This window comes from Zea mays, chromosome 4 (genome assembly GCF_902167145.1).
Source record: "Zea mays cultivar B73 chromosome 4, Zm-B73-REFERENCE-NAM-5.0, whole genome shotgun sequence".
In the NCBI taxonomy this organism is placed as follows: Eukaryota; Viridiplantae; Streptophyta; class Magnoliopsida; order Poales; family Poaceae; genus Zea; species Zea mays.
In genome coordinates, this window is record NC_050099.1 from 176,791,776 (window position 1) to 176,806,082 (window position 14,307).

At 50.9% G+C, this 14,307-nt stretch overlaps 1 protein-coding gene across 1 annotated transcript; it reads left to right on the forward strand.

The window, feature by feature from the left end:
• Positions 1-177: 177 nt before the first annotated feature.
• On the forward strand, positions 178-14,023 carry LOC100273744 (catalytic/ hydrolase/ phosphoglycolate phosphatase). Its single transcript, NM_001148153.1, has 5 exons — positions 178-733; positions 849-891; positions 1,089-1,149; positions 1,343-1,477; positions 13,516-14,023. Exons 1-5 carry the CDS (start codon positions 343-345, stop codon positions 13,699-13,701), a joined length of 816 nt encoding a protein of 271 aa, NP_001141625.1. The 5' UTR covers positions 178-342; the 3' UTR covers positions 13,702-14,023.
• Positions 14,024-14,307: the final 284 nt, after the last annotated feature.

Here is a 14,307-nt window from a genome sequence, read left to right on the forward strand (position 1 = left end):
CAAGGTTAAGCAGATAGCAGGCTCGCTATCCTCGTTCGACAAGGCATCAGTGCATGTGCATCACAGTGTCGGGCAATGCTAGACTTGTTTACTGGCAAGGCAAGAGAAAGGTAGCCTCTGACTGAACCCAAAATGCAGTGGAGGCGGTAACCTGGAGACAGCGAAAGGCCGCCAGCCACCACCCAGGCAGGCGGCAGGCCAACGCCACCCGAAGGCCGCAGCAGGCACCACACAACACGGACACAAGTCAGGCGCAGCCCATAACCCCCCACCCCAGCCGAAGCCATCCGATACGGGAGGGCCCATCCAGCGGCCCAGGTCACGCTCTCACGCCACGCACGCATGCTCCCCCGCCTGCTCAACGGGCCCCACCGCCTGCTCCTTGGCGGGCCCCACGCCTCGGGCGCCGCGCCCCTCCACCGCCGCCGCGTCCTCGCCGGCCGCCGGGCCATGTCCGCCTCCGCCTCGCCCGCGTCCGGGCCGAGGCGTCCGCTGCGCGGGGTGGTCTTCGACATGGACGGCACCCTCACGGTGCCAGTCATCGATTTCCCGGCCATGTACCGCGAGGTGCTCGGCGGGGACGCCGCCTACGCCGCGGCGCGCGGCTCGGGGGGAGGCTCCGTCGACATCCTCCACTGCATCGAGGACTGGGCGCCCGACAAGCAGCGCCACGCGTACGAGGTCATCGCGCGCTTCGAGCGGGAGGGCCTCGACCGCCTCCAGATCATGCCCGGTCGGTCAGCCGGCAACCACCACTCCACCCTGCTTGCCTTGCTGCTTGCTGCTTGCTGCGAGTACCCGCGATTTTGTGGTGTGTGACTGCTTGCGATTTTGTCCTGGGTACGCAGGGGCCTCGGAGCTGTGTGGCTTCCTGGACGCGAAGCAGATCAGGTCAGTGCTTGCTGCCTCCACATCATGGAAGATGGAACTACTGTCAAGCTTGTGTGGGTGTCATTTTAAAATTGAGTTCAGTTTATCTTGCCCAATATTCATGAATAACTGCAATCGTTGTTCTTTTGGTCTGTCAGTCATTTGTTGTGTTAGGGATGTATATTCAGCATTGATTTCTGGCCTCAAATTTTTTGCAGAAGAGGTTTGATCACCCGTAATGTGAAGGACACAGTTGATTTGTTCCACCAAAGATTTGGTGTAAGTTGTTTCATCACCCTCTTTCTGATCATTAATTCGTCATGCCCGTTTGGTTGTTTCTTGATCCCCATACCTGCGTAGTCTGTATTAGCATAATGTAGTAATATTTTCTAGATGTACATTCTTTTAATTATAATGCCACTGCATTTAGTGTGTTTATTCTTCTCTACATTTGTGTTTGGGATTTCTGCAGATGACGTTCACTCCTGCACTGAGCAGAGAATTTCGCCCCTATAAACCAAATCCTGCTCCACTGCTTCACATATGCTCCGCTTGGAACATTCCACCACACGAAGTGATCATGGTTGGCGACAGTCTCAAGGATGATGTGAGCATTCTTCATCTGATTCCGAGCTGTAGCATATAATGGGTTGCTATATACTCCATTCATTTTTAGTAAGTGTACTAGGATTTGATAAAAAGCTTTAGGGGTGTACTTCGACCACCAGTTTCTTTTTCCAATGTATTATCAATTGTTGCAAAATCAATGCCATATTTACAAATATTTGAATTATGAATCTGTTCATATAACTTTTAGACATCCAAAATGCGTATTATTGACAAATTGTTGGTCAAAATTCGCAAAGTTAAACTTTCCTAATATGCCTACTGAAAACAGAGGGAGTTTTTGTTGAATAATTAGACAAATTCCAGTTTAAATTCCGAATATAAATCATGACCAAATCAGAAGAACTGAAATAACAAGCCAAATCAGAAGATGCGTACTGATTAGACATACTGATAGATGGCACGTGCCGGAATCAGCAGGGTCGACGATGTCGAAGTAGCGAAATCAGCAGAGTCGACGAGGTCAGCAGATCACGAGCAGTCGCGTGAAGACGCTTCCCAAAAACCTTATTCGCCCTCTCCCGGTGCAGGATCTAGAAGACGAAGGGTTCCGGAAACCTGCTCTCCTGATCGCAGATGCACCTCTGCGGTCGGGACGAAGAGAACTAAAAGGCGGCTCAGCTATGAAGAGAGGCGAAAGCGAACTGGGATCTGGGATGATCTGGAGGCTGGCTGCCGGGCTCCTTTTATAGGGCCGAGTCCGCGACCCCCCGTGCTTATCCGTCCACGAAAATCTCGCAATCAGTTGAGATTTTATAGCGATCGGTTAGGATAAGCGTAACAGCCAAGAAACCAAAAAATCAAACGGCAAAAGGTAGCCGCGCCCCCGCAAGGCGAGGGGCCGGATTTCGGCGGACCATTCACGCGCATGTCGTGCGCCCGCGCCCTTCGCCCCGGCCCGGCCCGGCCAGGCCAGGCGAGGCGAGGCGAGGCGAGCGAGTGCGCGCGCGCATGTGGCTCTCCACACTCTCTCCTCTCATCCATGACTTGGTGAGTGAGTGTGGCTTCCATATTTAAGCTAGCTCTACTCCACTAGAGCTAGCAATATGGTGCTAATGGTTCCACCTATCCTCTAGCCATCCTCTTGTATGGGCTTTTGAGATTTTCTGGGATTTATTTGAATTTCTTAATTGGGCCAAGCCCATAAATCCTAACAATCCCCCACCAGATCTCAAATGCCCATCTGCAGTTTTCGCCACTGTTCACTACTGTTTAATATACTAGTTTTTCAGTAGAGACTGTTAAGTTGAACTTCCGCCTAGAACTCCAAGCTACACCAACCCACAACTTGGACAATGGACCATGCCTTGAATTGCAAGTTTTGCGTGAATGGGTTTCACTTGAAGTCATGACCAGTACTTGGCTACCAGTAGTCCCCTTCTCGGGTGGAGCATATACGTCGTACTCCAAGGTCTCTTCATGAGTTTACTAGAGATCACCCAAATCTCATAGACTGCGACGTTAGACAGTCTAACTCATATAGGTGTGTTCTTTCAAAGAATGTTCTGCAGGACAACATCTTCGCTAATACAAGCCAACAGAACACATTAAGGCACAAAGCCAACCTGCCTTACAGCATTTGAGAGTATTGCATCTTTGCTTAGAGAGGGTCAAAGGTTACTCTCCTCAGTTCATCAATGGCTTGTTCTTCCCAGGACCTAATTCACGGGATCTCCAATCACATAGACTGGGTTTCCACCATGGCAACTTTATTCGGGTCTCATACCCATCTCTCTCGATGCGATTTCTATCACATTACGTGGTAGTCCCTTGGTAAAAGGACCTGCCAGATTTTTATCTGTTGAAATATAAGTCACACTTATAACTCCGGAGTTTCTCAACTTTCTGACAGACTTCAATCGTCTTTTGACATGTCTCGATGACTTTCCATTATCCTTAGAGCTCGTCACTTTAGCAATCACTGTCTGATTGTCACAGTTCATAAGGATAGCAGTTCATAAGGATAGCTGGTATTGGTTTCTCAACCACCGGCAAGTCCATCAAGAGTTCACGCAACCATTCTGCCTCAACGGTTGCTGTGTCAAGTGCAGCTAGCTCGGCTTCCATGGTTGACCTCGTCAAAATGGTCTGCTTGCATGACCTCCATGATACCGCACCTCCACCAATAGTAAAGACATAACCACTGGTGGCATAAAGCTCGTCTGCATCAGATATCCAGTTCGAATCACTATATCCTTCAAGTACTGCATGCTGACCAGAATAGTGAATTCCATAACTCATTGTACCTTGCAGGTAGCGCATAACCCGCTCAAGTGCATGCCAATGATCAGTCCCGGGATTTGACATGAACCTGCTCAATTTGCTCACAGCAAACGAGATATCGGGCCTTGTTTCACCAGCAAGATACATGAGTGAACCGACAATCTGAGAGTATCTCAATTGGTCTAAACCAATTCTCTTGTTCTTTCGCAGTGTCACACTGGGATCATAAGGTGTTGGAGAAGGTTTGCACTCAGAGAAGCCAAATCGCTTCAAAACCTTTTCAACATAGTGAGATTGCGAGAGAGTAATCCCACCATCTGCCTTAATCAGCTTGATATTTAGAATCACATCAGCTTCTCCCAGATCTTTCATATCAAAACTCTTTGATAGAAAAGACTTGACTTCATTGATCACATCAATGTTTGTGCCAAATATCAATATATCATCAACATATAAGCACAATATAACTCCTTCGCCCCCACCACAGCGATAATATACACACCTGTCTGCCTCATTAATGGCAAAGCCTGCAGACGTTAGAGTAGTGTCAAACTTCTCATGCCACTGCTTTGGTGCTTGCTTCAGACCATACAAAGATTTCAATAACTTGCACACCTTGCTTTCTTGACCCTTTACTACAAATCCATCAGGCTGTTCCATATAGATTTCCTCGTCCAGCTCTCCATTAAGAAAAGCTGTCTTTACATCCATCTGATGAACAAGGAGACCATACGAGGCAGCCAAAGAAAGTAGTACTCGAATAGTGGTCATTCTAGCAACAGGTGAGTAAGTATCAAATAAGTCTTCTCCTTCTTTCTGAGTATAGCCTTTAGCCACAAGCCTAGCCTTGTACTTTTCAATTGTACCATCAGGCTTGAGCTTCTTTTTAAACACCCACTTACAACCCACAGGTTTGCATCCATAGGGTCGATCAGTGACTTCCCACGTACCATTTGAAAGAATAGAGTCCATCTCATTATGAACTGCTTCTTTCCAATCATCTGCATCTGGAGATGCAAATGCTTCTGCAATGGTAGTAGGAGTATCGTCCACAAGGTACACAATGAAATCATCACCAAAGGATTTTTCAACCCTTTGTCTCTTGCTCCTTTTAGGAGCATCATTGTCATCCTCCTCTAGGACAATTTCATGTGGCTGTTCAAAACTCTCAATAGGTGTATTATGTTCAGGAATTATCTCAGAAGAGTATCTAGAATTGCTATGAATGTCTTTCATTGGAAATATATGCTCAAAGAAAGTAGCATCACATGATTCCATAATAGTATCAACATACACATCAGGAACTTCAGATTTAACTACTAAAAATCTATATGCTATGCTACACGAAGCATATCCAAGAAAGACACAATCCACTGTCCTTGGACCAAGCTTGCGCTTTTTATTAATTGGTACATTGACTTTCGCCATGCACCCCCAAGTGCGCAAGTATGAAAGTGATGGTTTTCTCCCAACCCACTTCTCATAAGGGGTTTTCTCTTCTTTGCCCATAGGAATTCTATTCAGAACATGACATGAAGTCAGAACTGCCTCCCCCCACCATGCCTTAGTGTCAAGGGTTGTAATGCCCAAGTGAGCAGGTCCCCGACTACGGAGATCGTAGTCGTGGTCCGTTGTCGCCGGCTGGGTTATGCCCCCTAGCCGTCCTCGTCGATCAGGCTGTGTTGCCCTGATCGCCGGCTTTGGGTAGAGAGGAAGAAGATAGAATAGAGATGACAATATTCTTAATTAATTTCCACCATCCGGTCTCACGGTATATATGGCCTATGGCCCAACCGAATTACTGAACAAACTCCCCTATTTTAGGCACTAACAGATAATAACAAATCCTACTTTTCCTCCTAGCCACTGATTGTGTTTGCTCCCTGTACGTCCCTCGCGTGTCGCGCTTCCCGTTCCTGCGCTCGACGTACATCACGAGTCCTGTGGCGCCTCGTGTAGACGCGCCCGAACATGACATCTCCCTCCCCGTCGAGAACCAGCTCGTCCTCGAGCTGGAACTGAGGGAACTTGGCGCGTAGCGGCCCGACGTCCTCCCAGGTGGCTGACGCCGATGAAGCTCCCTTCCACTGGATGAGGGCTTGAGGGACCCCGCGAGCGAGCCGGTAGCGAACAACACGCTCAGGTTCTGGGTCGATGGCGCCATGATGCAGTAAGGGAAGTTGTGGAGGCTCGCTAGGCGGCGTGCCCTGGAACTTCTTCAAGAGCCCGACATGAAAGACATTGTGGATGCGGGCACGAGGTGGAAGCTCCAGACGTACTGCAACTTCGTTGATGAGTTCGATGACGCGGTATGGCCCGAAGAACCGCGGCTTGAGCTTGCCACTGATCGCTTGTGGAAGGGATGATGCAGCACGTTGTCGTAGACGAAGCAGCGCCCAATCGCCCACCTTATAGTGAATCGGTCGGTGCCCACGGTCATAGTGCCGCTTCTGAAATGTTTGAGCTTGTTCCAGGCGATGGCGCATGTCTGCCAAAAATTCCGCGCGTTCCTCCATATTCTTTGCGACGGCTGGCACCCTGGTGTCTCCCGGCTCGTATGACCGGATGGTCGGCGGATCGCGCCCATAAACCACCCTGAACGGAGTATCTTTCAGCGAAGTTTGATAGGCCGTATTGAACAGATACTCCGCCCACGGCAGCCATCTGAGCCAATCTCGCGGTCTGTCCCCCGTAAGACAGCGTAGATACATGAGGATGACGCGGTTGGCCGACTCGGACTGCCCATCAGACTGAGGATGAAATGCTGTTGTCATCCGCAGCTTAGTGCCCATCAAGCGCATGAGTTCTTGCCAGAAAATGGATGTGAAAACCGTGTCACGATCGGAGACCATGGATTGGGGAACACCGTGAAGACGAACGATGTCGTTGAAGAAGGCCTGGGCAACTGATTCAGCTGAATAAGGGTGTGCCAGTGGAATGAAATGACAATATTTGCTGAACCGGTCCACCACAGTGAGAATCACTGACTTGCCACGGACACGGGGAAGAGCCTCCACAAAATCAAGCGCAATATCCGTCCACACTCCATTGGGCACCGGGAGCGGTAGGAGGAGCCCTGCTGGGTGCACATGCTCCGACTTGTAACGTTGACAGACACTGCATTGACGTACTTTTTCTTGCACCAATTGCTTCATTTGAGGAAAATGAAAATCACGTCGGAGCCGGTGGAGGGTACGTTGGACACCCTCGTGACCATCCTCATGGACTGCCCCCAGGATCTCCTGTAATAGCGGGGAGGTAGGAGGAATGTACAGGCGCCCCGCGAATTGCACCATGCCGTCGACGATGGACCAGGGTGCTGCTCGGTCCCCTGAAGTGATCGCAGTATGGAGAGCTACGAGGGTCGGATCCTCGAGCTGAGCCTGCCGGAGTTGGTCGATGAAGTCAAACCGTGGAGTGGACATGGCGAGCAGCTCTCCCTCTATTGTGTCACGCCTGGACAAAGCATCCGCGACAGCATTTGTTGCGCCTGGCTTGTATTCAACGGAGAAATCGAAGCCCAGCAGCTTGCCGACCCAATGATGTTGGGGAATGGTGGCTAGGCGCTGGTCCAGCAAATACTTCAAGCTGTAGTGGTCCGTCTTGACGCTGAAGCGGCGGCCCCATAGGTACGGCCGCCAGTGGCGCACCGCCTGCACCAAGCCGATGAGCTCGCGCTCGTAGGCCGCCAATGCTCGGTGCCGGGGCGCCACAGGTCGGCTGAAGAATGCCACGGGATGTCCCTCCTGAATGAGGACGGCACCAAACCCGTGGGACGACGCGTCGCACTCGACGACGAACGACTTGGCGAAGTCCGGCATGGCAAGCACCGGTGCCGTTGTGACGGCGTCCTTGAGCGCGGTAAAGGCCGAGGCCGCCTTGTCATCCCACGCAAATCCCTCCTTCTTGAGGAGGACAGTAAGTGGCGCCGCGATGATGCCGTAGTTGTGGATGAATTTTCGGTAGTATCCCGCGAGGCCGAGGAAGCCGCGCACTGCGCGCGCCGAGCGAGGTACCGGCCAGTCCTGGATGGCCTGCACCTTGGCGGTATCCATGGCCACGCCCTCCACTGATATGGTGTGTCCCAGGTACGCGACGGAGGAAACCCCGAACGCACACTTAGAACGCTTGACGAAGAGGACGTGCTGGCGCAGCGTGCTGAGGACCGCGCGGAGATGGCGAAGGTGATCCGCCCAAGACTTGCTGTATATGAGGATGTCATCAAAGAAAACAAGTACAAATTGACGAAGGAAAGGCCGCAATACGTCGTTCATGAGTGCTTGAAATGTGGCCGGGGCGTTGCAGAGGCCGAACGGCATGACGAGGAACTCATATAGTCCGTCATGGGTGCGGAACGCCGTCTTATGGATGTCGTCCGGCCGCATGCGCACCTGATGGTACCCGGAACGCAAGTCGAGCTTGGAGAAGAACTTGGCACCATGGAGTTCGTCCAACAGCTCGTCGACGACCGGTATTGGAAAAGCGTCCTTGATCGTGAGCGCGTTGAGAGCGCGGTAGTCCACGCAGAACCGCCACGAACCATCGGCCTTCTTGACGAGGAGGACTGGCGAGGAGAATGCCGAGTCACTGCGCCGCACAATGCCCTGCTCGATCATGGCGGAACATTGTCTTTCCAACTCGTCCTTGTGAGCAGCTGGATACCGATAGGGCCGGACGGCCACAGGACCAGCGCCCGGCTTGAGCACAATGCGGTGGGTGCGGCCGCGGTCTGGTGGTAGATGGGTCGGCTCGGCGAAGACGTCGGAGAACGATGAGAGCACCCCTTGCAACAAGGGATCAGTTGTCTCGGCGACGTGTAGATGCGGCGTGGTTGGTGTCGCGACGCCATGCCAACAGATGTCCTGGCCGGCCTGCTTGAATGTCATGGTGCGGGCGGCCATGTTCCACACGATGTCACCCAAGGTGGCCATCCAGTGCGTGCCCAACACCACGTCGTAGCCTGCCAAGGGCATGACGTACAGGTCGACGTTGAAGGCGCGAGTGTCGATGAGGACCACTGCCTGCCGAATGACGCCCGGGCAAGCGATGCGCTCCCCGTTTGCCACCGTGGCCGTGAGACGCGGGTACGGCTCGATGGGTAGGCCTGCGCGCCGTGCGGCCTCTTCCCCAATGAAGTTGTGCGTGGATCCCGTGTCGACGAGTGCGATGAAGTCCGCTGCGCCCACCCGTACACACAGCTGGATGGTGCTGCTAGCCGGTGCACCGACGACCGCGTGTAAAGAGAACACGGGGGCCTCGTCCGTCGTTTCCTCCTCAGCAAACTCCACGCCACCGATATAAAATATCCGGCGGCAAACCCGGTTGTGGCCTCGTGTATAAGGCTGATCACAGTTGTAACAGAGCCCAAGTCGACGACGTTCGGCCTGCTCCTCCGTGGACAGGCGTTTTACTTGGCTGCCCACTCCCGGAACAGGTGGCGCAGGGAGCGCGAGTGGCTTCGCAGGGGGCCCCGGGGGCGTGGGCAATGTGATCGCTGGGAACGGCGCCGGACGTTGTGATGGTATTGGCAGTATAGCACGCGGTGCCGCCTTGGAAGACGCCTGGCTCAGCCGGTCCAACTCGACGAGCTCCAGCTGGCGTGCCAGACTCATGGCCGCCGCCAGAGACGCTGGATTGTGTACCCGCACTTGATGACTGAGAGGCGGAAGCAGGCCACCCGTGTAGAGTTGGACCCTCTGTTCGTCGCTGAGGTGCCCGGCGCGAGGCAATAGAGCTTGGAACCGATTGGAGAATTCCTCGACGGTCCCCGTGCGACGGCACTCGGCGAGCTCGAACAAGGGGGCGGACCGCAGTGGTGGCCCGAACCGTAGATTCAGCATCTCCTTGAAACGCTCCCATGTTGGCGTGCCATGCTCATCCTCCTGGAGTTGCATGTACCACAGTTGTGCCACGTCCTCCAGGTTATAGGAGGCCATCCACACCCGTTCTTCGGCCATGATGCGTTGTTGACGGAAATATGATTCGCATTTGTTGATGAAGAGCATCGGATCGGACTTGCCATCAAAGCGGGGGAAATCCAATTTCTGGAATCGTGGGGGACGATCAGTGTGGGGTTCGCCTAAGGGCGGCCTGCTGTTGTTGGAAGACGTCGTCTGCTGGGCCACCAGATCTGCGATGGCCCTGGTATTGGCCTCGGCAGTGGACTGCAATGACTTCACGATGGCAGCTAATGCAGCCACGGTGGTTTTGAGTTCATCGGAGTCGCCCATCTCGACGGAGTATGATGCCGCGGAGGAAGTAGGCGAAGACGGCGTGGTGGCTGGCGGTGAGGGTGGCGTGGCGGCTGATGGCAGAATCGGAGAGCGGCGTGAGGAGGAAGCCCTGGATCGCGATACCAGGTTGTCAAGGGTTGTAATGCCCAAGTGAGCAGGTCCCCGACTACGGAGATCGTAGTCGTGGTCCGTTGTCGCCGGCTGGGTTATGCCCCCTAGCCGTCCTCGTCGATCAGGCTGTGTTGCCCTGATCGCCGGCTTTGGGTAGAGAGGAAGAAGATAGAATAGAGATGACAATATTCTTAATTAATTTCCACCATCCGGTCTCACGGTATATATGGCCTATGGCCCAACCGAATTACTGAACAAACTCCCCTATTTTAGGCACTAACAGATAATAACAAATCCTACTTTTCCTCCTAGCCACTGATTGTGTTTGCTCCCTGTACGTCCCTCGCGTGTCGCGCTTCCCGTTCCTGCGCTCGACGTACATCACGAGTCCTGTGGCGCCTCGTGTAGACGCGCCCGAACATGACACTTAGATAAACCACAAGTGTCTAACATGGCATTCACCAGGTCAGTCAACGTACGGTTTTTCCTTTCAGCAATCCCGTTTGACTCGGGTGAATAGGGAGGAGTCCTCTCATGAATAATGCCATGTTCTGCACAGAAATCATCAAAGACTTTGGGAAAGAACTCGCCACCACGATCTGATCTAAGACGTTTGATCTTTCTCTCTAGTTGGTTTTCAACCTCAGCCTTATAGATTTTAAAGTAGTCTAAAGCCTCATCTTTAGTTTTTAGCAAGTATACATAGCAAAATCTAGACGCATCATCAATCAATGTCATGAAGTATTTCTTACCACCTTTTGTCAACACACCATTCATCTCACAAAGATCAGAATGTATGAGTTCTAGTGGTGCCAGGTGTCTCTCCTCAGCAGCCTTATGAGGCTTTCGAGGTTGCTTCGACTGCACACAACTATGGCACTTAGAACCTTTGACTATGGTGATATTCGGAATTAAACTCATGGTTGCAAGCCGAGACATAGAGCCAAAATTAATATGACACAAACGAGAATGCCAAATACTCGCAAGATCATCAACATTAGCACAAATATGGTTCACAGACTTATTATTGAAATCTAACAAAGAAAAGCGGAACAAGCCTCCGCAATCATAGCCTTTACCAATAAATTGTCCAGACTTGGACACAACTAATTTATTGGACTCCAAAACTACCTTGAACCCATCTCTACATAGAAGGGTTCCGCTAACGAGATTCTTGTGTATAGAAGGGACATGATGCACGTTCTTCAGCTGCACGATCTTTCCCGAAGTAAACTTCAGATCCACCGTGCCAGTGCCATGAACAGAAGCATGTGACCCATTCCCCATTAGCACGGAAGAATCCCGGGCGCCCTGATAAGAAGAGAACAAGTTGATGTCAGAACACACATGAACATTAGCACCAGTATCAAGCCACCAGCTAGGTGATTGAAATACTGAGAAGATGAAAGGTAAATTATCATACCCTTTGTCTTCCTCATTGCTAGCGACCACTGTGTTGACATTGCCCTTTTTGCCACGGCGATCCGCTCGATCGGGACAATCCTTGGCAAAATGACCCGCCTTGCCACATGCGAAACATGTCAATTCAGCCTTGTTCTTCTTCTTCTTGAAGTTGGTAGTTTTGTTGGGCTTGTTGGATTTTGGCTTTCCTTTGCCCTTGTTGTGGTTCCTTTGAACCATGTTGGCGCTGGAGTTGCCCTCGCCTCCTTTAGATCCCGTGTCCTTAGCCCGAGCTTTCTCCTCAACATCCAGAGACGCTATCAGATTTTCAACTGATATCTCCTGTCTCTTATGTTTCAGAGCTGTGGCGAAGTTCCTCCATGTAGAAGGCAACTTTGCAATAATGCACCCAACCACAAATCGGTCAGGAAGGACTATCTTAAGGTGGTCGAGCTCCTTGGCTATACACTGTATTTCATGAGCTTGCTCTACAATAGAGCGATTATCAACCATCTTATAATCATGAAAGCTCTCCATGATATACAGGTCACTGCCAGCATCTGATGCACCATACTTAGTAGTAAGTGCATCCCACAACTCTTTCCCGTCTGTGTACTGCATATTCGCATCAACCAGACGGTCAACAAGGGCGCTAAGAACGGCTCCCGTGAACATAGTATTGGCATGGTCGTACTCTTTCTCCTGTTCAGGAGTCAGTGGACCCTCAGGTCTGCCTTTACTAACATGGAAGACATTCATAGCAGTAAGCCAGAGCGTGGCCTTGACTTGCCATCTCTTAAAGTGCATACCATTAAACTTTTCTGGCTTCAGCGCGTCGGCAAAAGCAGCCATAGAAAAACTAGGAAATTGTCTACAATAAGGTTTTTGGATTGTTGAATAATTAGACAAATTCCAGTTTAAATTCCGAATATAAATCATGACCAAATCAGAAGAACTGAAATAACAAGCCAAATCAGAAGATGCGTACTGATTAGACATACTGATAGATGGCACGTGCCGGAATCAGCAGGGTCGACGATGTCGAAGTAGTGAAATCAGCAGGGTCGACAAGGTCAGCAGATCACGAGCAGTCGCGTGAAGACGCTTCCCAAAAACCTTATTCGCCCTCTCCCGGTGCAGGATCTAGAAGACGAAGGGTTCCGGAGACCTGCTCTCCTGATCGCAGATGCACCTCTGCGGTCGGGACGAAGAGAACTAAAAGGCGGCTCAGCTATGAAGAGAGGCGAAAGCGAACTGGGATCTGGGATGATCTGGAGGCTGGCTGCCGGGCTCCTTTTATAGGGCCGAGTCCGCGACCCTCCGTGCTTATCCGCCCACGAAAATCTCGCAATCAGTTGAGATTTTATAGCGATCGGTTAGGATAAGCGTAACAGCCAAGAAACCAAAAAATCAAACGGCAAAAGGTAGTCGCGCCCCCGCAAGGCGAGGGGCCGGATTTTGGCGGACCATTCACGCGCATGTCGTGCGCCCGCGCCCTTCGCCCCGCCCAGGCCAGGCCAGGCGAGGCGAGGCGAGGCGAGCGAGCGCGCGCGCGTGTGGCTCTCCACACTCTCTCCTCTCATCCATGACTTGGTGAGTGAGTGTGGCTTCCATATTTAAGCTAGCTCTACTCCACTAGAGCTAGCAATATGGTGCTAATGGTTCCACCTATCCTCTAGCCATCCTCTTGTATGGGCTTTTGAGATTTTCTGGGATTTATTTGAATTTCTTAATTGGGCCAAGCCCATAAATCCTAACAGTTTTCCCTTCTATGATTTCAATTAGCATGATGAAGTTACCAGAAAAATAGAATTCCACGCCTTATGTCTACATACAATTTCATCATAACATTTTATTTTAGAAGTTATCCCCTACTCGAGTTGTCCTTGCATTATAGCTAAACCAACATAAATTTGTCTCATGTTGCTTTGATAAATGCAGTTAACTTTACTAGTTCCTGAAGTACTCTCAGGCTTCTTTGGCAAACTATAAACTGCAGTTGGTCACATTCTGCTTTCACTTAATTCCTGGCCATTTGAAAATCTGTCAGGTTGTTTGTGGAAAGAGGGCAGGAGCTTTCACTTGCTTGCTTGATGAAACGGGGCGATATGGTCCTCACGATTCTTTACCTGAGGAAGTAAAACCTGACTTCAAGGTGTCCTCACTGACAGAAGTATTCGCTGTGCTGGAGGAGCACTTCGATTTGGCACCAGTGCCTGCCGAGAGTAGAATATGACAGGGAAGTTTTATTGGACCTCCCTTCTAATGTGAAATCGGCTACCCAACCAACAGCTTGAATAATGTGGAGGACGTTGATGGGACTTTCAAGTATCAGAAGCCCCTGCTAGAGCCTGCAGCCAGAGCCCAGAAGGACGATGGCTGTTCCAAGGGGGGATTGAATGTCTTTGGAAAGGCAATGAAGTGATTCAGTTCGTTGTAAATCTATTATATTATGTTGCCCCAGACTAAACCAGCTTGTGTGGTTTAGTGACTGAAATGACCACACGTATCTGGAGATTCAGAATATAACAATCGATTTCCACGGATTTCATTCGTTCAATTTGGTTCCCCTATCTCTTTCACACAGCAATTTTTTTTCTGAGGCTAGTTTTCTTGGTGACGCAACGAGCATCAGTTGCTTCTGTTTGATTTCTTCTGCTGGGAGGTACTCCTGCAGCTACTAATCAGCTTGGAATGTGTTTTTTTGTTTCCCGAGTTTTAGCTCGTGAGTGTTGGATGTCCTCGGACTAGGTCAAGAGACTGAGTGAGGATCGATCATGCGCTCTGGTAAAGAGTTGTGCAAACCTCGTATGGTCGTGGCTCTCGATCACAAACGCTATAT

What these genes read in the sequence shown, in the direction of transcription:
- LOC100273744 (NM_001148153.1), top strand. Translation starts at nt 343, where the DNA reads ATGCTCCCCCGCCTGCTCAACGGGCCCCACCGCCTGCTCCTTGGCGGG. An exon ending in CCGCCTCCAGATCATGCCCG is followed by an intron (nt 734 to 848) that starts GTCGGTCAGCCG and finishes CTGGGTACGCAG; the next exon opens with GGGCCTCGGAGCTGTGTGGC. An exon ending in CTGGACGCGAAGCAGATCAG is followed by an intron (nt 892 to 1,088) that starts GTCAGTGCTTGC and finishes AATTTTTTGCAG; the next exon opens with AAGAGGTTTGATCACCCGTA.